This window comes from Ahaetulla prasina, chromosome 2 (genome assembly GCF_028640845.1).
Source record: "Ahaetulla prasina isolate Xishuangbanna chromosome 2, ASM2864084v1, whole genome shotgun sequence".
NCBI lineage: Eukaryota > Metazoa > Chordata > Lepidosauria > Squamata > Colubridae > Ahaetulla > Ahaetulla prasina.
In genome coordinates this window covers 206626159-206652177 of record NC_080540.1, presented here as the reverse complement: position 1 = coordinate 206652177, position 26019 = coordinate 206626159, and the positions used below count along the sequence as shown (strand labels likewise).

Genomic DNA, 26019 nt, shown 5'->3' with positions numbered 1-26019 from the left:
AGGCATTTCTGTATTGCAGTTTTGTAAGACAGAATCTGAAACAGTAGCTCTTAGCTACCAGACACACATTTCCAAGAGTTCAGAAAAAAAAAGATAACCTGACAGTACCACACCTTACACTACCTGTAGCATTTTCACATCCACACGTTTAAAATTTCCACTGATTTCAGTCAAGAACCTCAGTACGCTTGTAAACCTTTCCTTCAGAAAATCATTTGGACAGACATAGGTTAAACTTCACTGAATCATTTCTGCATTCACACTGTGTGTTTGTTTTCCTATTATTTTTCATACATGCCAACTGTTGATTTACTTTCCCAAGAGAGGCCATGGCATTAACAAAAGATAAGCCCTTTTGGAAGGGCTTCTATTTCTTCACTTCTCTTACTTTGATCACTTCAAAATGAAATGCACTCTAACTTATCTACACATTTTACTTTTTCGTTTCCCTGTCCCCTCACCCCCACCCACCCGCCAAAAAGTCCCAGGAGATAGTCAACAGATTGCCAAGATGCTGAATCAACACATCCAGAACAACAGAAAAATGAGAAGATAAACAGAAATCAAGTATCTCCTTTCTGCCAGGGGGGAATCAGAAATAATGGAAAATTTTCCCACTAATTTATTTTATATTTTTACTTGTTTATGCAGTGCTCAACTTCCTTATTTCCCCAGACCCACAGCCAGCTTTTCCTCAAATGCATCGTTCCTCCGAGGAAAGGAAACAGTAATTTTTACAATATCAAGATTAGACTGTGAGTTGTAGTAAGTTGCTCCCTAAATGGCTCTACTCCTTATTACTATGAGGATTCCTGAAGCTCCAATCACAGTCCCGTTCCTTTGAATTATCATTTCTAGTTTGATTATCAGCAACTGGCATGCAAGATATCCAAAGTTATCAAGGTGAGTTCATATGATCCAGACCATCATATGAAACTTAAGGTATTTTAGAAGGAAGGTACAAAAGTAGCTTGTTTGTGCTGATGCTTAAGAACATCAATAACATAAAATGCAGAGTTCAAGTGAATGGTATCCTTTATCTCTTGCTCTAAGCATCCTCTAACCCAGTGGTTCCCAACCATTTTTTTTGGCCATGCCCCACCTAAGCATCTCTAAAATCCTGCTGCCCCACCACCACCCTGTGACATATAATTCTTACTTTACTCAAAAAGTGAATTCTACTCACGTGGAGGAAGCCTAAAAGGCCATTAACTTGGTTTAAACAAGGTTCAAATTGCCCCCATTAAAAATCAAATTGCTCCCCTTTGGGGCGTGGACTTGGGAACCACTGGTTCTAACAATCGATGAAAACCCAAGAAAAGAAGCCAGCTTACCTGTCCCAAAGGTGCTTTTCAAAAGGCAAATGGACTTTCTTCGTTTTTTTCTTCGCAAACTTTTCACTTTTCACCCAAAAAGCTTCTTCAGGTCTGGCTGAATGGTGAATAATGCAAGTTCTTCAGCCAGAACTGGAGAAGTTTCTTGGATGAGAAGTGAAAAATTTTCAAAGAAAAAAAACAAACCAAGGAAGTCCATTTGCCTTCTGAAAACCACCTTTTGGACAGCCATGACCCAGATGGATGAAAATCTCCACAGACTCCAAAGCCTGCCTGTTAACTCAGAAAACATCTCCTAATAAGAAGTAGCATTAACTGCATTTGCTCAAGTACCCCATTCTCTAACAAAGTTTACATTGATTTTTTTCTCCAAAGAATACATGTGTTCACTAGCATCCTGCTCTTAAATTCCAAGGAGTTGTGATAATTATTTTCCTTTACAAGAGCATACGTTTTACAGGAAACGCTATGCCATCTAAGAAAGCAAGTTTATTGTCTCTTAACAAAACTATACAGCAATGAAAGCTTAGCTACATAAATTTAAATTGAACAACTAGACACAAGAACAGTTTTTTCCCGAAGGCCATTACTCTGCTAAACAAATAATTCCATCAACACTGTCAAACTATTTACTAAATCTGCACTACTATTAATCTTCTCATCGTTCCCATCACCAATCTCTTTCCACTTATGACTGTATGACTATAACTTTGTTGCTGGCAATCCTTATGATTTATATTGATATATTGACCATCAATTGTGTTGTAAATGTTGTACCTTGATGAACGTATCTTTTCTTTTATGTACACTGAGAGCGTATGCACCAAGACAAATTCCTTGTGTGTCCAATCACACTTGGCCAATAAAATTCTATTCTATTCTATTCTATTCTATTCTATTCTATTCTATTCTATTCTATTCTATTCTATTCTATTCTATTCTATTTATTTCAGTTCCTCTTGAAGTATAAGTTATCACGGCGTTTGCTTCCACCTGGATGTACCAAGCAAAGCTTTAGGGATCTACGCAGTTAATCATTGAAAGAGATATTGCAGAAGGAATTTGGGATGATTAAAGTAAGACTAATTCAAACTGTATTTCAGATCACACAGCCGTCTAAGGATGCTTGTGCTGTCGCTAAGCAAATAGTGCTTCCAACTGCTCGCTCGCTATTCTCTCTTTGGGGGTCTGCCATTGACATAAAAGAACCGACAGCTTTTCAAGTAGAAAAACTAGACAGAAATTGTAATTAATAAATAAAGAGGAGAGCTTTGGGGCACACCTAGAATTTCCAATTTTGGAGTGGCGAGAATAAGAAATTATCAGCTTTGCTGACATTTTCCTATCCTGTTAAGACTCCTGCAGCTCTGCATGAGGATTCTATTCAGGGACAGTGTGATAGGTATGCAGCTTTTAAGATAAGCTGTATGTACCTGCTTTAAGATGCTCTCAGTTTTGCTACTTAAAAATGGGATGAATTAGACAGGTAAGTACAATGGACAGATTTTTCCAACGTAGTATAACCACCTTTTTTCCCCCCCACTATGTTTCAGACAAGACCTAACCTCTTTATCCCTGTCTACTACAAATTCCTAGAGGGGAAAAAAACCTGTCATTTCCTGCTTTCTACACTTGCAGTGTGAAGAGATTTATGATTAACAAGGTTGTCACTATCGGTAGCAAGAGAAAAGCATATAGGAGCACAAAAAGCTTCTAATAATGAGTCACGCCATTGGTCCAGCCACCATACAACTGGATGACAGCAGCTCTCTAAGGGTTCAGTCTTGATTTTGCAAGCCTTAATTGAAGATCCCTGTCATCTACTGAATGCAAAGTAGGTGCCTTACTGCCGAGTTATGATCCTTCACTACTACAATTTTAAATTTAGGTTATATCTGTGTCCATGAATGCCCAAATCCTGGCAATCGCAATGGTGGCTAATGCCAACGCTCCTCATTCTAAATTTGGGGCTTTCCCTAGTTCTTCCCCATTTTTCCATGGAAAGAAGCTTCTCAAAACTTCTCAGGAATGTAGAATTTATTTACAATTGTTATTTACTTTGCAATAAAACCATTACAGTGCTTTTAGCTACGGCTACAAAGCCATCACATTCTTTTCTATATATAGGCAGACAAAGCCAAAGCAGAAAGGGGATATGATTCAGAAGGATTTTCTCCTTCTCATGACGAATAGACGACTATCCTTCTCTTAAAAGCAATTGAATGAAATTCCCAAATCAATCATAAAACCAGAGGAATTTAAAGAGCCACTTCAGAGGTACCAGGAGAACTGAAAGAACCACTTGGAAACAAAGATAAACTACAACGGTATTCACAGGTGAGTTCGGACAGATGTTGTACAGCAGTTTTTATGGCAAAAGGAATAGATTTTCAATATGACATAAACATCATTACTACATGCATTATGTACTGGAATCAATAAAAGTAATACTGTTGGCTTCCAGAGATGTCTTCCTCATCATTAGCGAAGTGCACCAGGTTCAACTGAAGGAACAATCCAGTTAATCTTATTTCCAGTGACTGCACAAGTCAGTTATATAGCTGATTCTATATAGTTTAGATCCAGACCCTGTCAAAGTTAAAAGAGCAGAAGCATCCAGCAAATGTATCATTTATTTAAAATTACTTCAAACCAACTCTGGGCTTCCTTTTTATCCTGTTTTTTTTTTTATTCCTTTTAGTTCTGGGATAAAGTATGGTTAAAAATAACCCAATGATTTCCAAATCCCTGTTCATCTAGACAGGAGTTTAGAGACCCCTTTTCACCATGGAGGAGAACTACAGCTGCCCAGAGTCTTTTCAAATATGGTAGCTATAATCAATTTTACACTTGAGGCCCTACTAAAACATCTTGGACTGCACTTAGAAAATCTGCACATTGACAATCTTTTCATCTGTCAACTGCAAAAGGCCACACTGCTGGGATCTGCACATCTACTATGCCAATACATTGCAATTTGGGAGTTCTTGGGAAGAATCTGACATCTATGAAGGGCAACCCAGCTAAAGAACTGGTAGTTGTGGCTTCAGAGTATCCTGAACAAATAATAATAATAATAATAGTAATAATAGTAATAATAGTAATAATAGTAATAATAGTAATAGTAATAATAATAATAATAATAATAATAATAAGTAGTAGTAAGTAGTAGTAGTAGTAGTAGTAGTAGTAGTGCAAAAGGCAGCTTGACTAGGAACAGCTTACATCCTACAACAATACCAACATCTGCCTATTCCAGATCCTTGGAAAGGACTCAATAGCAGGGGTGCTATTCAGCAGGTTCTAACAGGTTCTGGAGAACCGATAGCAGAAATTTTGAGTAGCTGGGAGAACCGGCAAATACCACCACTGGCTGGCCCTAGAGTGGGGTGGGAATGGAGATTTTGCAATATCCTTCCCCCAGGAGTGGGGAGGGAATGGAGATTTTGCAGTATCCTTCCCCTGCCACGTCCACCAAGCCAAAACCACAGAACCAGTAGCAAAAAAATTTGAATTCCACCCACTGCTCAATAGGTGAATAAAAATGCCCAATCCAGTTTAAACATCTGGCTACCTATGTGACCAAGCATAATAATAATACATCTGGTTGACTGTGCGACCCACAACGATAATACAGTGCCTGTTCTTCTCTGTCCTTCAAATTTGAACACAATCAGCATGGACAAAAACACCAGCGGTCAATTGCAAAAGCAGCTTTACTTGGAATAGCCTGTGACACCATCACCATCCTGTACTTATTTATTTATTTATTTATTTATTTTTTACATTTCTATACCGCCTTTCTCCGAAGACTCAGGGCGGTTTACAGCCAAGTTAAAAAGACATACAAAAATTAAAACACAATATTTGAAATTTAAAAATCTGAATCCATAGGCCGAATATTAAAATAACAAGTAATAAAACCACCCATTAAAAATTACCCTTAGGCCAACCCTGCTCGGTGAAACAAAAAAGTCTTGAGCTCGCGCTTAAAGGCCCGGAGGTCGGGAAGAAGGCGTAGCCCCAGAGGCAGTTCGTTCCATAGGGTAGGTGCCCCCACAGAGAAGGCTCTTCCCCTGGGGGCCGCCAGCCGACATTGTTTAGCTGACGGCACCCCAAGGAGACCCTCCTGTGGGAGCGCACAGGTCGATGGGAGGCTATTGGTGGCAGTAGGCGGTCCCATAAGTAACCTGGTCCCATGCCATGGAGCGCTTTAAAAGTGATCACCAACACCTTGAATTGCACCCGGAAGACCACCGGCAACCAGTGCAGCTTACGCAGGAGAGGTGTTATATGGAAGCTCCAAGACGCTCCCTCTATCCCCCGCGCAGCCGCATTCTGTACCAGTTGAAGTCTCCCAGTGCTCTTCAAGGGGAGCCCCATGTAGAGAGCATTGCAGTAATCCAGGCGGAAGGTAACGAAGGCATGAGTGACCGTGCATAACGAGTCCCGGTCCAGGAAGGGATGCAGCTGGCGGATCAGGTGAACCTGATAAAAAGCTCCCCTGGCAACGGCCGTCAAGTGTTCTTCCAATGACAGCCATGCATCCAGGAGAACGTCTAAGCTGCGAACCAACTCCCAATATAACTTTTGTTATAGATACAACTTTTGTATCAGGGGTAAACAAAAACATCTGACTATCCCAGGTCCTTGGGAAGGTCTTGATAAGTGGATAAAAATGCCAAATCCTGTCTAAACGTCTGGCTGACTGTGCGATGAATCTTAATAATAATCAATGACAATTTCTACCTATCCCAGATCTTTCAGACAGTCTGAATATCTGGCTGCTTTGCGGCCAACTGTAATAACAATGGTCAACCATTGTTGTTATCAACAAAACAATTGTTGATAAAGAGAAAAAAGTCTGGATAGTGGATGTTGCAGAAACTTGGAGATAGCAGAAGAGAAGAAGAAAAATCACAAAATACAAAGATCTGCAAATAGAAGTAGAATGAATGTGGCAAAAGAAAACAAAGATAGCACCCTATAGGGATAGGCACCTTGGGTGCTATCCCAAAACAACTGGTGCATCGCTGAACACCACTGGCATTGACAAAATCACCATTAGTCAGTTGCAAAAGGCAGCTTCACAAGGAGTAGCTTACATCCTACATTTAACACCATCAAATAACAACAATCTGCCTATCCCAGGTCTTAGGAAGGACTCGCTAGGTGGACAAAAACGCCAAATAAAATCCAAACATTTGGCTGCCTATAATAACGCAAAACATGATTTGGCCTTAATTACGATGAATGGCAATGAGATATGAGCCTAACCATTGATAACACTGAATTAAAAGGGACTGCAAAAGCAGAGAAGGGAAGTTCCTAAGTGCTACACTCAGGAAGCTAACCAACTTTTCATCTTTGCAAATCCGTGTGTGTGTGTGTGTGTGTGTGTGTGTGTGTGTGTGTGTGTGTTCTTTCCAAAACTCTTCTGTGCATCACAAACAACATGTTGATTTTTAAGCTTGAGGAGGATTCCAAGATCCCTGGAGTTTGATGAGAGCTAAAGTCTCAAACATGGGAAGCTGCTTCCTCTCTGGTCTAAAGGGACCTTGGTATTCTAATGCACACAATGTGGATGCCTGTGAAATACAGTCTCAGAGGAGAAAATAAAACATCCAGTACTGCACAAACTATTTCTAGAGGGGGCCTTCAACAGCTTTCAAAAAGGAATAGCTACTTAAAAAAAAACCTGTAGAACAATATATGTAATTGCAATATTCTCAAAGTGAATATAGGTCAAGAATTTAGGTATTTTTATGAATTTGCATGTATATAATGTATGCTTCTTTTATGTTTTGTTGAGTTGATTCAATTTTTTTGATATTCTGAGCTATTCAGGGTCATCAGCCTACACATTTAATAAATTATCATTATTATTGATTACCTGTAGAGTTGGGGATTTTTCAAACTGTAATTCAAATACTATTGTGAATTGCAAAGTTAAACTTGTGATTTGCTGTAGGTTTTTTTAAAGCAAATCATTTATACTGAAGCCAAGGGCTAAATAACACCTTGTTTCAGCTTTAAAGAATGCAAAGATAAAATGATATATTCTTGGCATGCAAAATCTCTTAAGATTATGCATCTCTCCCCCCCCCCCTTCTCTCTAATCTCTTCTTTTGTGAAACTTTCTTGAAATGTTTCCAAACTCATTCAGGTATGAATTTGAAGTGCAAAATTTGTGGAGCAAGAACTTTTGGGTTAAATATTTGGTCTGATAGTAGGTATAGGTGCTCTGTTATTTTAATTAGTTGCTTTCCCATTTTTAAAAGGAGAATCACTATTAACCCAAGAGCAACCTAAATATCTAAGGTGCTGAAACAGAAATAAATGCATTATTCCATAGAGTTGGTAGACTGGAAACTAGTCCAATCATCATAACATATTATCCTCCATCATCCTGTGGAGGCAGGGTTTCCTGCCTGGGCAGGGGGTTGGACTAGAAGACCTCCAAGGTCCCTTCCAACTCTGCTATTATGTTATTTTATGTTATGTTATCCACTGACCAGTATTGCTATCTTCACTTACATCCCAGATTACCAAGTGAGTCATTTCATATTATAGTTGTGGGCATGGAGAATGATGACCCATCAAAGATATCCTTGCACCTATATCCAAATTTTGGTGCCATTGCAGTTTGTCATAAAGGGAACAATCTTAGTTTTGCTGAAAATATGGTAATGAGGTAGATAAGTTTTCCTCTCCATCTAATCTTTCCTTTCCTATCATTATTTCATTCATCATGTCATTTAGAGCCAAAAATTTAAACATTTATCACGAACAATATGCCAATATAGTTTCCTTGTTGATCTCACTTTGCTTTTCTTTCCAAAAACAAAATTGCTTTCAACAATTTACTAACTATGATGTTTGAACTTACCATATTTTTCAGAGTATAAGACACACCTTTTTCCCCCCAAAAAAGAGGGTGAAAATCTGGGTGCGTCTTATACTCTGAATGTAGCCCGCCCAGCTTCTCAAACGGAGCGTTCAGAGGCTGAAAAAAGCATCAGAAGCGAAGCTTCAGAAAAGAAGCCCCCAAACAGAGCTTCAGAGGCTTTTTTTCTGAAGCTGTTTCGAAGCTTTCAGAGGCAGAAAAAAAAAGTTTTTTCTGAAACGGAGGTTCAGAGGCAAGAAAAAAAAGCAAAACAACAACAATAACAACAACAAGGCACAGAATTCACAACCAAGGAACCTACCGTATATACTCGAATATAAGCCGATCCGAGTATAAGCCGAGGTCCCCAATTTTACCCCAAAAACTGGGGTAAACTGGGGACTCGAGTATAAGCCGAGGGTGGGAAATGAGGCACCTACCGGTTGGGGAAACCTCCTCCTCAGCGGAGAAGGCTGGCGGCTCCCCCGCCCCGCCCTCTCACTGCACCGGCAGGGCTTCCCCGCGCCGTCCGGTAAAATGTGAAAAAAAGAAAAAAAAAACAACTCGAGTATAAGCCGTATATACTCGAGTATAAGCCGAGGGGCTTAAAAAAAAAAACTCGAGTATAAGCCGTATAGACCCGAGTATAAGCCGAGGGGACGTTTTTCAGCACAAAAAACGTGCTGAAAAACTCGGCTTATACTCGAGTATATACGGTATTGCTAAAATTCACCTCTGGGAACAGCTGATTGAGGCTATTCCGGGAGGCTGATCCACCTGCCAATCAGCTTTTGTCTTATTTTCCTCCCCAAAAACTAAAGTGCGTCTTATACTCCAAAAAATATGGTAGATGGATTTTTTTTTGCTCTCGAAACATCAGGAATGGTGGAGCCCAAAACTAATCATAGCTTCTGACTATGGCTTGTGGAGGTGGCACGGGAAGTAGAATTAGAGTTACTGATTCTGACATCTCAATAAACAAACCACGGCAAGAGCTTTTCCGGGATGAAGAATCCAAAATACATTACACATCAATATACTGAACTTTTAATCTTGAATCTATAGTTCTTAAGAGTATTAATAAGACATTCTCAATCTGGCCAGGATCTTACTAGCTGCCACAGGTATCCCAAGCTGTGGCTACGCCCAAACATAAATTCCACTGTTCTAAAAATATCCACTGTCAATATACAATTTCTTTGCAGTAATATAAATTGCTTTTACAAGCTCTGCTGCGAAAGTCATTTCCACACTGCAGTGCTGCAGTAAAGGGAGCACCTGGTGAAGAAACCTGTCTAACATTTAATTACTAAACACCACTCTCCAGTAAAACAGTAGCTTGAATGCACAGATATTCTGTACAAATCCGCACAGCAAGACTGACCTCCTCTCTGACTCTACTTCACACCTCAGGAAAAAAAAAACGAAAAAGCGGAAACCACTGAAGGCCCTTCTACCATCTCACAGCATGTATTTGCAAACTGCTTAGCCACAACAGGATTTCACAAACAGTATGTTAGATCTGCCTTTCCCTAGCTATGAGTGTCATTTCCACTATATAATCAGCCATTCTAGACAGCCGCTTAATACTGACCCACAGCAAAAGATCAGTTGCTTGCTGGATTTCAGTCCCTGGCTATTCTGTTTCGTTAGACAACAGCCTTTGGCTGAAATGGAAGAGGTACATACCAGAGGTGGGCTTCAGCAGGTTCTGACCAGTTCTGGAGAACCGGTAGCGGAAATTTTGAGCAGTTCGGAGAACCAGTAGTAATAATTCTGACTGGCCCCACCCCCATCTATTCTCTGCCTCCCAAATCCCAGCTGATCGGGAGGGAGATTTTTGCAGTAACCTTCTCCTGGAGTGGGGTGGGAATGGAGATTTTACAGTATCCTTCCCCTGCCATGCCCACTGAGCCACGCCACGCCCACCAAGCCACACCCAAGAACAGGTAGTAAAAAAAATGTAAACCCACCACTGGTACATAATCATTTTTGGTCTGCTCTCAATAATCCCTTTGGGTCACTGATAGAGCTCCATGCTCTTCTAGAGCACGCCCCCCCCCCCGGCACGCATCCAGAAACCGGGCTGCACAAACAAGCAAAGCCCCATCTGTGGGATGCAAGCACGCCCCCCACCCCCAGTCTGCAGAAAAACCTCTCTCCACAGACCCAGTCTCTGCTGCCCAAAAGTTTGGGAGCCATTGCTCTAGAAAACACAGGGACCAGTCACACTCCTAAAATTCCATGTGATTATATTGCTAGAGATATTGGAACTAAATGGAATTTAACGAATGGCTTGATGCTATGGAAATTTGCGTATCTAAGAAGTCTGATAAGTAATACAAATTACAGGTAGTCCTCGACTTACGACACAATTGAGACCAAAATTTCTGTTGCTAAGCGACTCTTGCAGCATCTCGCAATCTTTCTTGCCACAGTTGTTAAGCGACTCACTGCAGTTGTTAGTAACATAATCGATTAAGTGAATCTGGTTTCCATGTTGACTTTGCTTGTCAGAAGGTGGCTTATGGTGATCACAGGACCCCTGACACTAGAACCATCATAAATATGATGCCAAGGGCCTGAATTTTGATCATGTGACCATGGGGCTGCTGCAACGGTTGTAGATGTGAAAAATGGTCATGTCACTTTTTTCATTGTAACGTCAAACAGTCATTAAACAAACTATTGTAACTCAAGGCCTATCTTTACTTATAAATGTTAAGGGTCCCAAACACTCTCTACCATATATACCCTTGGTCCCATATATGCACATAGTTTTCTGTATTTTTAAGCAACCATATAACTGTGATGACTCGGGCTGAGCACGGAAACGACACAACCGAAGCGAATGCTTAATTCCCTTTTATTGCTCCAATCTTCCCCCAAAATCCTCAATAGTTCTTGGCTGCTATACGTCCAGAAGAGCAGCACAGTCCTGGGAGCAGAAGTGGTATGGAAAACCTGATCATAGGGCAGTTCTTTGGGGCTACAGCAAAAACGGTGTTGCTACGCACTCGCACAAAACCAGGCTAGGCAAGTTGAATTAAAGCAAAGCAAGGCAAGGCAAGGCAAGGCAAAGCAAGGTAGCAAGATGTCGGTATTTACAAGTGTGGCTGGAAGAATGCAGCGTTTGTTCCTGACAAATGCCCCTCCCCACAGTATCTTCTTAAATCCTATTCTCCAGGTAAGCCTGGGGACAAGGGGCAGGGTGCCCTCCTCCTGAGTCGCTGTGCACTGATACCCCCTCCTCTTCATTCTCCGTGCTCAGCGATCAGGGGAGGCAGTTGCTCTTCTCCGGAGCTCCTCTGTTCCACTGCCTGTCCTTTCCATCTCCTCCCCCCTCGCTTGGTCATCGTGCGCACTCTGTTCCTCTCTGATGACACTTTACAGGCCTGGGGGACGCAGGGCTGCCTCATCCTGCTCCTCTGTTTGGGGCCATAGAGGCTGCACCATCTTCCTCTGTCCACCCCGTCTCCGTCTCCTCCTCCTTGGACCCGGCCTCCGACAGGACCATGACAATAACTTTATATACCAATTTTATATACATTGTTCATATACCATAAACAATGGTGAGCAATTTAGCAGTAAAGCCAACTTGTGGAGCTTGTTCTACACATGAAGCCCTTCTAGAAACTTAAATCACTTCAAGGATGTACAGGTAGACCTCAACTTATAACTATAATTGGGACTGGGATTTCTGTTGCTAAATAATGTAACCATAAAGTACAATGCCAAGTGACCATATTGATTAGCAAACAGGACATAGATGTGAGGAGAAAAAGATAGGTGGAGAAAACTGAAGCACCCCTGTGGGTTGTAAGTGCAGGTGAGAGCCAAGTGCCTGAATTGTTTTCATGTGTCCACAGGGGACGTTGCAACGACAGAAACTTCAGGCACTGGTCATAACTTGCTTTGTTCAGTGCAGCTGTAACTTCAAACAGTTGCTGAACAAATGGTTGTTAAGTTGACGACTACCTGTAATGAAATTGATGTCCAGAGTATAAAGTTTAGAAAAATCACTAGTGGGATTTCTCCCTTTATCAAATGAGGCTTAGGATGTCAATTTCATTATTGCAGCACCTGTACTCTGACAGGCTCCTTAGTCAGCTGTTTTCATAATTGTCAAAAATAATGTGATTAATAAACCTATTAGTAAAGGGTGAGTGGATATCCATAACACAGACCTTCTAATTCTGTAAGCTGATCTGGCTAACAGAGACATCCTTTTTGCTAATACGTGGGCTGGTTTCGTATTATTAGGAACATTATTTAAAATAAATGAATTCCTTAAGTCCTTGGCCAATATCAAGTCATTTGGGAATATATGTGTTTTTTTCCTAATAGTCTCTTGGTATAAAATTATATATTTTGAAAAAAAAAGTATATTTCACCATTGCATATCTGAATGAATATATAATTCAGAGCAAACACGGACATTATTGCTGCTTATACTGTATAAGAAACTGCTTTTTAGTAGTATCAATACAGATTTGGTTTTTTCCCCAGATCCAAAGCCCTTAGACTTATTTTGCTCATCTCATTTACAAAATATTTGGTAAAATCAAAGATAGTTATGTCAGTCCCTAATAAAGAATAAGATACAACCCCCACTCCCCTTTTGCCTCATGCTAGAAAAAAATGCTTCTTTTACTCACTACTTTGGTTTAAATCAGGATTTATTATTCTTTCTATAAGTCACCAGAAAAAAAAACCTGTAACGACATACAATTTTCATTTGACAGAAAGATCTACTAAAACAGTCTGAGGCAGAGAGATATAGCGCTAAAGAACTTGCCTGAACTTTCATAGTTTTTTAAGATGCCAAAAATTACACAACCTGACACAAGATAAACTAAACAATCTTTATTAAATGTGTGTAACCGATAATGCTTTTAAAAACAAGTCATCAAATTGTAAACAATCTCCTATTTGGAAAAGTTATAGAATTCTAAAAAATTAACTGTACTAAGCAATACTGTCATACTATTCTATTCACAGGTGCCACATTTGCTAAACAAAAATCACAAGGCCACTCTCATTATAACATACGTCCATTGACCCCAATAGCGGAAGTGGTGGACAGCATTAATCTTTATGGTGTTTAGATATTTTTGTTAAAGCTACTCAGAGACTTGCTAGCTGGTTTTTATAGATGTTTTCACAGCCTAGTGTCAGAAAATGTCAGAATTGATAAGGAAGAGAATATGTGTTGAGAGGGAGGGATAGCAGGCGCATCTCTTTACTACAGTTAAGGAAGGCTCACATTTCAGGTTCCCTGACTCCATATGGCATTGCTTAAGAATGAATCAACAAATTTGCTTGCCCAAACACCTCTTGCTGCTACTGTATGAATGGTGACAGCCAAGGATCAACAAATATTTTAGTCTCATTTCCCCAACAACATAATCCTCAGCTAGGGAAAGTCTGTAACGCTTCTGCGTCTTCATTTTAAAGCTGCAAAATATTGATAATGCAGTATCCTAAGACACTGAACAAGAAAACGCAGGGAAATCTAAATTGTTTGCGTGCCAATTATAGGGATAAAACATGAACGAGCAATGCTGTTCAGTGCCTATCAACCTCCAATTTGCTTACATGGGATTTTTTCCCCCTTTACAAGTGAAAAAAAAAATTACCTCTGAAATGCGACTGTTTTTTCCCCATGAAGAGAAGAAAAGTGATTCTCCCTCTAGAACCCTGGGACAGGAAGGGGGAGGGGGTGCTGAGAGCACCTCTTACCATTTGAGTCTTCCACTTCTTCAGCAGTAGTGTGGTTCTTGGAGGCATGTTGAGCATGCGAGGTTACAAGGCTGATAATTCGTGGTCTTGGTAGTGTCAATGCCTTCCCATGCACTTTCAGGGAGTGCTCTTTTAGCTGGCTGATTGTCATGGTGGAAAATGAACAGGAGGAACATTTGTACGCATGTTCACCTGTTTGAGCAAAACAACAAGCAAGTCATCAGCTCACAGGACAACAGGAGGTGGGGAAAAAAGTAGGGGGGGTGAGAAAGGAACCTTGGGAGGGAGATATTTTTCTTCAATGGGTTCTAACGAAATTCCATGGGACCCTCCTTTGGGTGGTCCTATAGAATAAAATTGTTGGAACAGTCCTATTTCCTTTAGTCTCAGGACCAACTCTGAAACCGAATTGCCGTACTGGAAGTAGTCCTTTCCTTCAAACCAAAAATGGAAAGTCGTTTGTCATTGCTTTTTCCTGGAGCTGAGAGAGAATGACTGGCCCAAAGTCTAAGTCACACTGCCTAGGCCAGGATTAGAACACACAGTATCCCAGTTTGTAGCCTGGTGCCTTAAGCGCTGTACCAAATTGTCTCTAATATGAGAGATTGTACAATCAGATAAATGAGCTGCTGATTGTTATCCGTGGTGAAAATACCCTATTTGCATGGTATATCAGTGGGCTGGCAAAGCCTGACAAAAATTGCTTGAGGGAGCAGAAAAAGGGGATGGAGCAGCTTCACTTGAGGAAGCAAGTCAATCTCCAAGATAAGAAGGGAAATACCAGGGGCTAAAGTGTACAGTGAAAACATAATATTCATGCCAAACAGTACTTAAATGATAATAACCCTCATTAACATGATTAATGATGTGTTACTTGTACCGTGTTGATTGAGGTCATGAGTCCAGGGGTGAAACTGTAAACTCTCCTAGTGTGTCTACTGGTAACTACTAATTAATCCTTTTACTTGAATTGAACTTGACATTTGGGCATCATATATAGACTTACATGCCCATCACATTATTTCTTTCCTGGGGAAGTAAAGTAAGTGCAGAAAAGGAACAGGAAAATATAACCCAGAGGGATTAAAAGCAAAAGGAGAAGGAAATTGAATTCTTGGATCGGTAGTTCTCGCTTGTTCAGTGGCAGGTGTTAAGTACCTTTAATAAGTGATAGCACTTATACATGGTACTTACAACTGATCCTTGTAGTTGTAGCCATCACACTGCACCCCTAGTCATGTGATTGCAATTCGGGCATTCACGATTTATAACCATCCCTGCTGGCTTCTTACAAAGTCAGTGGGAAAGCCAATAGGAAGTGGTAAATCCAAAGTCATGAGATGTCCCTTCTTTACAACTTAATGATGGCAACCGGGGCTACCAGAATTGTTGTCACCAACCATCACAGTTGTATGACATCATGCTTAATAAGTGCACAATTTAGTGATGGGATTTCTGGTCCCAATTTTCATTGTTAAATGAGGATTACCTTATTAATTTTCCTTATCTTTCTACACTTGAGGATCATCCTTGCATCCGCCACATCTATCCACTGCCTTTTCTTTTTTAAATTTCTCATCTTTTCTGAACATTTTATCAACATTATCCAGTTACATTTTCAGTGTTTTGTTTTTTTCTTGACCCACTAACTTCATTCATTCTTTCTGACTAAATCACTTCAATGTACTTTCAGTTTCGCATCTTTGATAAATATTTTACCAAGGCCCACAAATTCACCTAAAAAACCCTGTTCTTGTTTTTCATAATTTTTGCACAGCTTGCAGTGCTCAACTTTATTATTCCTCTCAAAGATAACTACTTTGATCTTTAATACATTAAAGTTTAGAATTCACAATATTAAGTGCAAATCATCTGGGTCCTCAGCCAACAACTCAGCATTGTTTCTACAAAAATGTACATACATTCCCAACAAATGTATTTCTAATGTCAACAAATGTATTTCATATATATACTGTATATGCAGAAATATATTAAATATCCGAAGAAATATCACACATATTTTTGAATCTTTTAAGCATGTATTTATTCTTCTATTATTCATTATTCTTATTCTTGAACATACTTTACATTCAGCAGCCTTCAACTCTATAGTCTTATAAAATATGCCTTAATTCAATGCTATTTATTTTAGCATGTGTTCTATGTATCAATTAATATAATAATCTTTCTTTCTCATGTTCATAGATTTTTCATTAACCTGTTCAAAAACAAAACTTTTACTTTCTAAGCCTTTGGTTGGCATAACACCATATGCATTTCTCAAATTCTGCTCAGTGCCACATTCTGAGATCAGAATTCTGCTCAAACTTTCCCAGGCATATGAGACAACTTAATTGCTGTGTAATTCTTACATTCCTTCTTGTTATATTTCCCTTTGTACAAAGGAACATCGTGGCAGTCTTCCAATCATCAGGCACAGATGAAATCTTCACACACATTATATAAATGCACAGCCACTCCAAACCACATCCCTCTTTTGACATTTCTCCAGTTCCATCATCTATACCTGCAGCCTTACCATTTTCCAACATTCTTCTAGCATTTATTAATTGCTTTTCATCGTCTTTTTCCTTAAGCACTAACAATGATAACATTCATTTCAATTCCACTGTCTGCCATATCAATACTACTCTCATGTAAATCTCTAAAAAAATTCTCAGTATTCTCTTACATCAATTACACACACACACACACACACACACACACACACACACACACACACCATCACCTGACATTTATAATTCTTCAAAGTCATAAAATCAGCATAGATAAATAAATAGCAAAACAGAACAGTAAATATATGTCATTGGTGAATGAGACTCACGTAGATGCCTAATGGAAATAATTTCTACTTTCTAGTTATCTTCGATATGATCCCCAAAGAGCCAATACAGCACCTTAGGGTAGGAAAGAAGCAATGGGTGGAAACTCATCGGAGAAAGATGAAACCTGGAATTAAGCAGTAATTTCCTAAGAATTAGTCAATGGAACAGCTTGCTTCGTGAAGTTGTGGGTATTCCATTGCTGAGGTTTTTCAAAAGAAGATTGGACAACCTTGTCCGGGATGGAATAAAGACTCCTGTCCTGGGCAGGGGGTTGGACTAAAAGACCTCCAAGGTCCCTTCCAGCCCTACGATTCTATGACTTGTAACACATCTTACATTCTGATAATCTTTCATTATCCAGATCTAATGCAGCATAATAGAATTATGGTGCAACAAGTTTTGGTGCCTGAACAACTGAGAACATTTGAAGATGCACTAGCAAGTGAATATAATGATGTTAGATGGAAAATGTGCAAAAAGGATCAAAGGACGAAAAGGAGTGCAATTAGGAATTAAGTGATAAAGGGGATTCAAATTTTACAAAGACACCATCTTTGACATGAAAGCAAGACTGCTCCAAGATCTGGTGGATGTTATATAATAATGCTTATTTAGGGTAATTGTTTATGATGAACAAAATTCCAGTTTAAAAAACAAAATGACATTCAGGTGAAGGAAAAAATGGCTGTTTCAAGACATTACAAAGTATGAATGATGTTTTCAAGAACTACTATATGAACAGAAGTCATTTTTTTTCCTACTGAGGCAGACTAACATTTATGGATCAGGTCTACCCATTCTACCTTCCTGCCATTCACCAGAGGAAAGAAGGAATTCACAGAATAATATGATTGAAAGGATATTTATTGCATGGAATATTTGTTGTTGTGCCGTCAAAGTCAGTATTGATTCATGGTGATTGCTTAGACAAGTACAGCATTTTCTGGCAAAAATTTTGGAAAGTGGTTTGTCATTGCTTTTTCCTAGTGCTGAGAGAGAATGACTGGCGCAAAATTTAAGTCATACCGCCTAGGGCACGACTAGAACTCACAATCTCCCGGTTTCTAGCCTGGCACCTTAACCTCTACACCAAACTGTCTCTAATGTGAAAGATTGTACATTGTACATTATCATGTCCCAGGATAATGTTGCAGGATCCAATCTGGATTGATCACTGGGACTAGAGGTTTAGTTTTCCAAGCTTCTGAACTCACGCTGGAGTCCATCCTCAAGGTTCTCTCTCACCAGAAATTCCCTGATATTGGGCTCTAGCACAGGTCTGAAAACTCGGAAGATTAAACCTCTGGTCCCAGTGACTGACCCAGACTGGATCCTGCATTGTACATTCAGATAAATGAGCTGCTGATAGTAATCCACTTTTTCTGCACCAGGAAGCAGGAGATATTCATGTGAATGAGAACACCGACCATGAACTGATTCTAGTGTTTCTTCTAAGTACAATCCCAGTAGACCAAAATACACACTTCAGCCAGAAGTTACAAGATGAGAATATGAGAATAAGAATTGACAAGAGGAAAAACAAATGACAGTTCCTTACAATGCTTTGCTAAATATATTTATAAACAAGCACATCAGCCAACTGTTGATAGAAAAACGACTGTTCCAAATGCTTAAATACGAAAAGCAAAAATGCCAAAGTCTACAGCAGGAGGAGTATGGGTTTATATATATTATTCATATTCTAAGTTCCTTCACAAAACAGAAGTTCCATAGACGTGAATGTTTAGGGTAAATGTTAGAATAACAAAACCGCTCTGCATCCCTCAAAGTGAGTTATGTAGAATAAAAATAGAAAATAGAATATGGAGGTCACCGGAGAATATTACGAGAGGCTCAGCTTTTTAGTACAGAAAAGTATTTTTTGATTCTTCCATTAAGACATCAGCATATAACCCCAAAATACACTTCAGCAAGACACTAAATGCTTCTGGCCCTCCTGCTCCATTTCTGGTTATGCAGCTAATAATTAACAACCCAAAACAAACCCTTTGACATTAAAAAAAAAAAGCAAAGGATATTCTGCAAACAGACAATTAATTGGCCTAAACTGCTTTCCGAAGGATTAGTTGCAAAATATACATTAGGTCAAGAATCTCAGAAAAGCTAAAGAAAATATTGGTAGCAAATCAAATGAGTAGGATCTGTGGGTATGAAGAAATATAATAGCATTTCAAAAGCAACACTTCATTTGTTTTTGTTTTTTAAAAACATTTTCCATTTAAGAGTCAACTGAAATGAACACCGAGTAATATTAAAAAATATACAGTGCGGCATACCTAGGCTCATAAGTACAGCTTTATTATGCTAGAATAAAGGGCAAATCGAGTTTATTCTGAAAGTCCCTTTCAACTATATGATTCTAGTGTACTAGTCCATTTAAATGCTGAATAAATGTTTTCAGGATATGTATAAGCAAGTATACAAGCAACCCCCGTTCCTCCGCTGACTAAATAAAAGAGCTGGCATTCAGAGACACTGCACAGAAATTCCCTTAATTATCAAGATTATTAGCCATGTAAATAGCTCATGTGTATAAATATGCTCAACCCATGTTTAAAACCATCAAGGCTAGTGGCTAATACTGTATCTAGTGCTAGAAAATTCCACAAGTTAATTCTGTACTCAATCAAAATAGAACTGAATAAAAATAGTACATCTGTCATGTCTAGCTTTGAAATAAAATACCAGTTTTGAATAGAAATGTAATCACAGAGAAAAAAAAAAGTCAAGGTAGAAGTAAGTCATATGATCCTGAGAAATAAGTATATGATCCTGATTTACAATCTGATAAAATTGTAGCAGCACAGAACACAATGAAGATCACATAACCACATCTTGATACTTATGACTACGTTAAAGAGGAACACAAACATTGAAAATCGCATGCAAGTATGTTCAGGTCATGACATTGGCTAAGCATTCCTGAAAGAACATAAACTGGAATGACTGACTTCAGGGCACACCTTCAGCAATATAGTTTCCTAAAGATCTGATCTCAAAATTATAGAGTGTTATCACTCAATTATCACCTGGAAGCAGCTTGGAAATCTGAATGGTGGGGCCAAGGTACCTTCTTCCCCACCCAAGTTTTTTGGAACTAATTGATACATGAAACCAAAGCTTATCAGAGACGAACCCATAATAGGACAGAACACAACAGCCAATCAAAGACTATGCTATACTTATTGAAGAACTAAGACTTACAAAAATGAACATAGGCACAACTATAAAAAATAAAATTTGCAACTGCCATATCCAGCATTTGGTAATATTATTTTAAGTAACAAGTTTCTCTGGGAACGATTGAGGGCAAAAGAAGGAGGGGATGGCAGAGAATGAGGTTGGATGGCGTTACTGAAGCAGTCGGTGTGAGCTTAAACGGACTCTGGGGGATGGTAGAGGACAGGAAGGCCTGGAGGAACATTGTCCATGGGGTCACGATGGGTCGGACACGACTATGCAACTAACAACAACAATAAGTTTCTAACTATGTTTGCTTTAACAAAGTTGTATCTTTCTTAACAACATTAATGCTGAAGAGAAATCTCCGAAGCCCACAGCTATTATTGAAATTCTTGGTTTTGAAATATATGCCCATAAATTAATGAATTGGCAGGCTGTACTTAGTTACTTTCAAGCTATTGTTAGTTATGTAGCTGATGAAGAATACAGTCAAAATTATAACTGTCAGATTAAACACTCATTTAACAAACTCACCTAACTTCGCTGTGCTTTACTGAACAGACTACACATTCTAATACTTAGTAGAATTTAGGTAAACCAAAGGAGTTGTAGTTTCTGAATATTACTTATTAAAATATTCATGGTTTCCTACAATTTTAAAGGAGTCCATAAATTCAAAGGTTGTAAAGTCTTCCCTGGAGATCACTAAGGCTCCTTGGGTTAATACATGACACATTGGGATTCCTATCAGAATGTGATTTCTTAGAATACACATGCTTCAAAATATACATTTAAGCATGACAATCTGTCCATGAATGTCTATTGAAGTGTGCACTCCATTCCTGTTGCTTATTCTTACTGAACCATACAGCGACATCATATGCCCATATCCTCATAGAAGTGTTCAATATGGGATCTTTGCACAGTAACCAAAAAGCAGACTGTTAACGTAAATACAAAATTATGCCAAACAACAGAATACGCAAGGAATAACGGCTGTGACTAGGCTCAAAACAAAGTGTAAAACTACACTGTGTAATCTGAATATGAACATTTGGCACAGCTCTTTTATTTCAACCTGATTAACATTTACTATCCAAAGGGGCTGGCTGTTCTGCTGTAGCCTAAGCTCTTAATTCAACCTCTTGCCCTGGTTTCCACCCAAGTAGAAGTTTAATTATGGCTCTGGAATTAAGTTCCAGCCTGTGTCTAATTTAGGATCACCTAACTCAGTTGGTTCAATTCCAGATTAAGATTTGCTGAATGGAGAATTAGCTTAACTTAAGCACTTTTCCCCTAATTGGCCCCAAGGCTCACTTTAAGGATGCAAGCTACTGTTAATTGATGAGGCTACAGCAGCAGAAAACAGCGAGGGTGGGGGAAAAAACGGAAGGGGACCTTCTTTTTATGAAACTCGGGAAGAGACTTACCAGCATGGACTTTGAGAAGGTGGGTTTTCAGCCGGCTATTATAGGAGGACTTGAAAGGGCAGAGTTTGCAGCGGAATGGTTTGTGATGACCGTGGTGTGCTTGCATATGGCGATCCAAGCTTGGCAGGAGAAAAGCAGCAATGGGAAGCAAAAAAGAAAGAAGCAAAAATATCAATCATTTCAACCAGTATGGGATGACTGAAAGACATCAACTTTCATCAATCGCGCCTGCACCGGCGCAGGTTCATTTTCTTTTCGCAGATAAGGTGCGATGCGGAAGAGGTGCAGGAACATGAATATTATATTATTTATTGGATTTATATCCTGCCTTTTGTTCAGGAGCCGAAGGTAGCCGTACTTAAGAGCTCCCTCCTCCAATCTCCCCTTCAATAGCATCACCATGTGCTAGGTAGGACAGAGTGAATGATGGGCCCAACGTCACCAGGGAGCTTACGCAACTGAGAGCAGGCGAGAAACTGGTCTCTCTTCTCCTAATCTAATACCTTCACCACCACTAGCCCCCTGAGCTGCAAGCTAGATCTCTCCAGTGGCTCCATCGATGGGTTAGAAAGCTGAAGCAGTAGCAATTCAGGGCAGAAAGAAGGAAGAAAAGGAGAAGCATCACACAACTGTACCTCTGCCAGAAGAGTGGATATGAGTCTCCTGAAGGGCTGAGGAGGAAAGGAAGAAAGTGGTCACCTATATCCAATATGCTCCCTGGTCAAATTAGCTTCTCCTCATGGGACCATGTATATTGGTCCTACAACTGCCTGTGGCCAGGTCCATCTTTTTTTTAATTTTAAGACTGAAGTCTCAGCTCACAAGGCCCAATGTAACCACTTCTTCTGTCTCCACTATAGCAATAGCATTTATATACCACTTCATAGTGCTTTACAGCACTCTCTTAAGTGGTTTACAGAGCCAGTATCCCCCCACCCAACAATCTGGGGTCCTCATTTTAATGGCCTTGGAAGGATACAAGGCTGAGTCAACCTTGAGCCACTCAGTATCGAACTACTGGCAGTCGTCAAAATTAGCCTGCAATACTGCACTCTAACCACTGCGCAACCACTATGGTTAAACCATTGATAACATGAAAACAATTAAACTGAGAAGTTGTGTATTGTTCATTTATTAGATTTGTTAAAGGTCACCCAATTCTACGAAGACTCTTGGCAACATACTGTTAAGTCCAATGCATATATTAAAAACATAAGTAAAAATCATATTACTGCCTGGACCAAAATAAGACTCCCAACATGGAAAATAAAAAATAATAACCTTAACAGGAGTTTTACTTTAATTAACACTTTAATTTCAAGCCAGGAACACAGGAGATTTCCAGACTTCTGGAAATCAAAGAGAGACACAACTCTGAATATCTCCAAGGGAATGTTGCTCCAGAAGCTAGGGGGTGTTTCTTACATGCACACTAAGTACCATGGCTTTCCTCTTTTTACACACACAAAGTTGAAAGCACTTGCTTTATAATTCTATTTGTAGCCTGCATAGTCGAATATGACTGTAGCATGTTACTGTGAGAAGAGGGTAGGTGACTTTCAATAGCTAAACTCTTTGTAGATATGCAGCACCATCAAGTACTTCTCTTTTCATCTAACCATTGTTCATTTATTTCAGTCTTTCTTAGCTGAAATAAAAATACTCAGCAGACAGCTGAAGTCCCTCCTTCCTACCAGGAAAAAAAAATGGTGTGAATTTTTGCACAAAAGAAGAAATTTTCCTAGGGGTGCTAGATCCACAACTCGTATTTAATTGAAAAAAACTGAATATCTAAAATGAAATTAGGATTGTTAGAGCCATATGAATAAAAGAGATCCATTCATTGATTCCAACAAAAGTAAGCCTTATTTTATTTATTTATTTATTTATTTATTTGATTTTTATACCGCCCTTCTCCCAAAGGACTCAGGGCGGTGTACAGGCAAAATAAAACAATACAATATACAGATTAAAATACCATTTAAAAAACTTATTTAAATTAGCCTGAGATTAAAAATTTCCATACTAAAAAACCCCGTTTAAAAATTAATAAAATTTCCCATTAAAACTAATTTAAGCCAGCCCCGCGCGGATAAAGAGATGTGTTTTTAGTTCGCGACGAAATGTCCGAAGGTCAGGTATTTGACGTAGACCCGGGGGAAGCTCGTTCCAGAGTGTGGGCGCTCCCACAGAGAAGGCCCTTCCCCTGGGGGCCGCCAGCCGGCATTGTTTGGCGGACGGCACCCTGAGAAGTCCCTCTTTATGGGAGCGTACGGGTCGGTGGGAGGCGTGTGGTAGCAGCAGGCGGTCCCGTAAGTACCCAGGTCCTAAGCCATAGAGCGCTTTAAAGGTCATAACCAACACCTTAAAGTCTTATCTCCCAAAAGTCATGCAAATATGTGGGAGAAGTTGGTTTTCTCATTGGCTACATATCTGAACAGTAAGAAATGCCCTTGCTATAAATTTTCATCCTCAGGTGAAAAGTATCTCCAGTATTTTTAATTATTCTCTGCTGGGAAAATGATCACACAGAAGTAAAATAAGACCAACTATTAAAATGTAATTTAAAATTATTTCATAAAAACAGTCAGCAACCAGAACAGCTGGTAATGTCAATCTAAATGAAGAGCAGATTTTTTTTCAAAACCTTTCAAATGAGTGTTTTAGAGCAGGGGTGTCAAACTGGTGGCCCACGGGGCCAGATGTGTCATGTGCAGGCCATGCCCACCCCAGCTCCACGAATGGGGAAAACCCCATGAAACGTCACGAGACGGCAATGTGACGCGGCGAGTTTGACACCTGTGTTTTAGACTATCCCAAAGCTTCTTTGAAGCTCAGATTTTCAAAGCAACCACATCAAGTTGCTTCTGGCTGACTCTATGAATTCAGACATAACCTCCTCATTGAGAAAAGTGCAAATTGCACACCTGAACAAAGTGTGTTCCATATATTCTGAAGCCATCTTTCAAACGATTTGTTGTGGAAAATACCAACTTTTTTAAAAAAAGGCAGATTTATGTATAAACCTAACAATTTTCTGGGGTCCTTCAGATGATGATAGCCAGGGAAAAGAAATAGGAAATACTTTGTAGGAAATAGTTTATATTTTCACTTAACGATAGTTTACTATTAGTTCAAACTGAAAACTGGGACTAGTCTTATTAATGTCTGGTATAACAAGTTAATTTCTTACTTTAATGTTCACTAAACAAATTTAACTACAATTTAAAGTTAGATGATATACTAAGATAATAAACTATGATAATAACATAGATAATAAACTATGGCTGAACTAAAATGGAAGTTAAACATTCTGAATTTTTAGCTATTCCACCAAATGACCAGAGAAAGTGCTAAGAAAGAATTCATTAATAGATCACTAAAATTGACTTAAGTATTACGTTCATAGGCACAGCTGTTTCTGTTCAGCTATCACTGTTAAAAACAATTGCCAACCAAATAAATTAAATATGAAATTACACAACCTTGTTTTGGTTTCATTTTAGCCCAGAATCAAAGTCATTACTTTATAATACCATCTACACTTCTGTTTTCTAATTTGGGCATTTGTACTTTAATAAGTATGGTAAACCTCCTCAAACCATTTATTTGTCCATGTGGACTGTGAATTACCTTTAATCCTTTTATTCACTAATAAGATTAAGGTTTTTGTTCCTGTATTATCACTCCAGTTTTTTTGATAGGATAAATTGGAAGTAATATAACTTTTATCAATACAAGGTGAGAATATAAGTATAAAATTAAAAACCTGACTACTTCATTTTACTTTTCACTGAATCTAGAATATAAAATATAATTTTGATTAATGCATAGCTTGGAGAAGTATATTAATGAAGAAAAATACTGAAGAACGAACAAACCAATTATCTCAGGTGCTTTACTAAAATACTGAGAATAGTATTTCCACAATATGCTTTATTTTAAGTTATTAATGAGAAACTTATCCTAAAGGAAATCCTGTAACTTAAAAAAGTATAAGTTTAAAATAATAAAATGGAGCCGAAAGGAATTTATTTTAAATTTAATTTGAAATATTTTTAAAGAATCATTTCAAAAAAGAACCAAGAGGGCAATCCTATCCCTGTCTCCCCATAAAATTAGCCCCCTAGTGGCTTCATTTTTCTTTTCAAAGGGAATTTAAAAAAAAATCTCTTGTCCTAGGAGACTGATCCAGGACGACTAAAATACAATAAGCTGGTGTTATCAAAAAAGAAGAAACTGAGGGAAATCTAGTAATAGCTAAACAATACAAATTGGGAGCCTGCATGGTAGTCAGGAATTATTATCATTGATTTTATTAATACAATAATCATTATTACTATTATATTTTTATTCCACCTTTTAGATACACACACACACACAAATAAAAGCAAGCAAGGCCCTTGCCTCTGATTTTCTTCACAACAATAACCCTGTCAGGTGGGTTAGACTGAGAGTGAATGACTCAGCCAGCTTTCATGCCTAAGAGTATTATCCAGATTGTAGGCCTATGGAGATGACCTAGAGGTGCATCACAGAGACAATGTCCTCTTTGTTTGGGCAAGGAAGCAACATGA

At 38.9% G+C, this 26019-nt stretch overlaps 1 protein-coding gene across 15 annotated transcripts in view; it reads right to left on the bottom strand.

Moving 5' to 3' along the window:
• The window catches only part of ZNF462 (zinc finger protein 462), a 186943-nt gene that overhangs the window by 56481 nt on the left and 104443 nt on the right, over positions 1–26019 (bottom strand). For 7 of the 15 annotated variants that reach the window (XM_058168895.1, XM_058168892.1, XM_058168897.1 and 4 more), the window contains 3 exons: positions 22078–22113; positions 21443–21561; positions 13963–14154 (listed from right to left, as the gene is read on the bottom strand). In XM_058168895.1, coding sequence (XP_058024878.1) covers positions 13963–14154; positions 21443–21561; positions 22078–22113 — 347 coding nt within the window. The remainder of the gene's footprint in view (positions 1–13962; positions 14155–21442; positions 21562–22077; positions 22114–26019) is intronic. The other 8 variants (XM_058168896.1, XM_058168898.1, XM_058168902.1 and 5 more) reach the window with 3 other exon arrangements.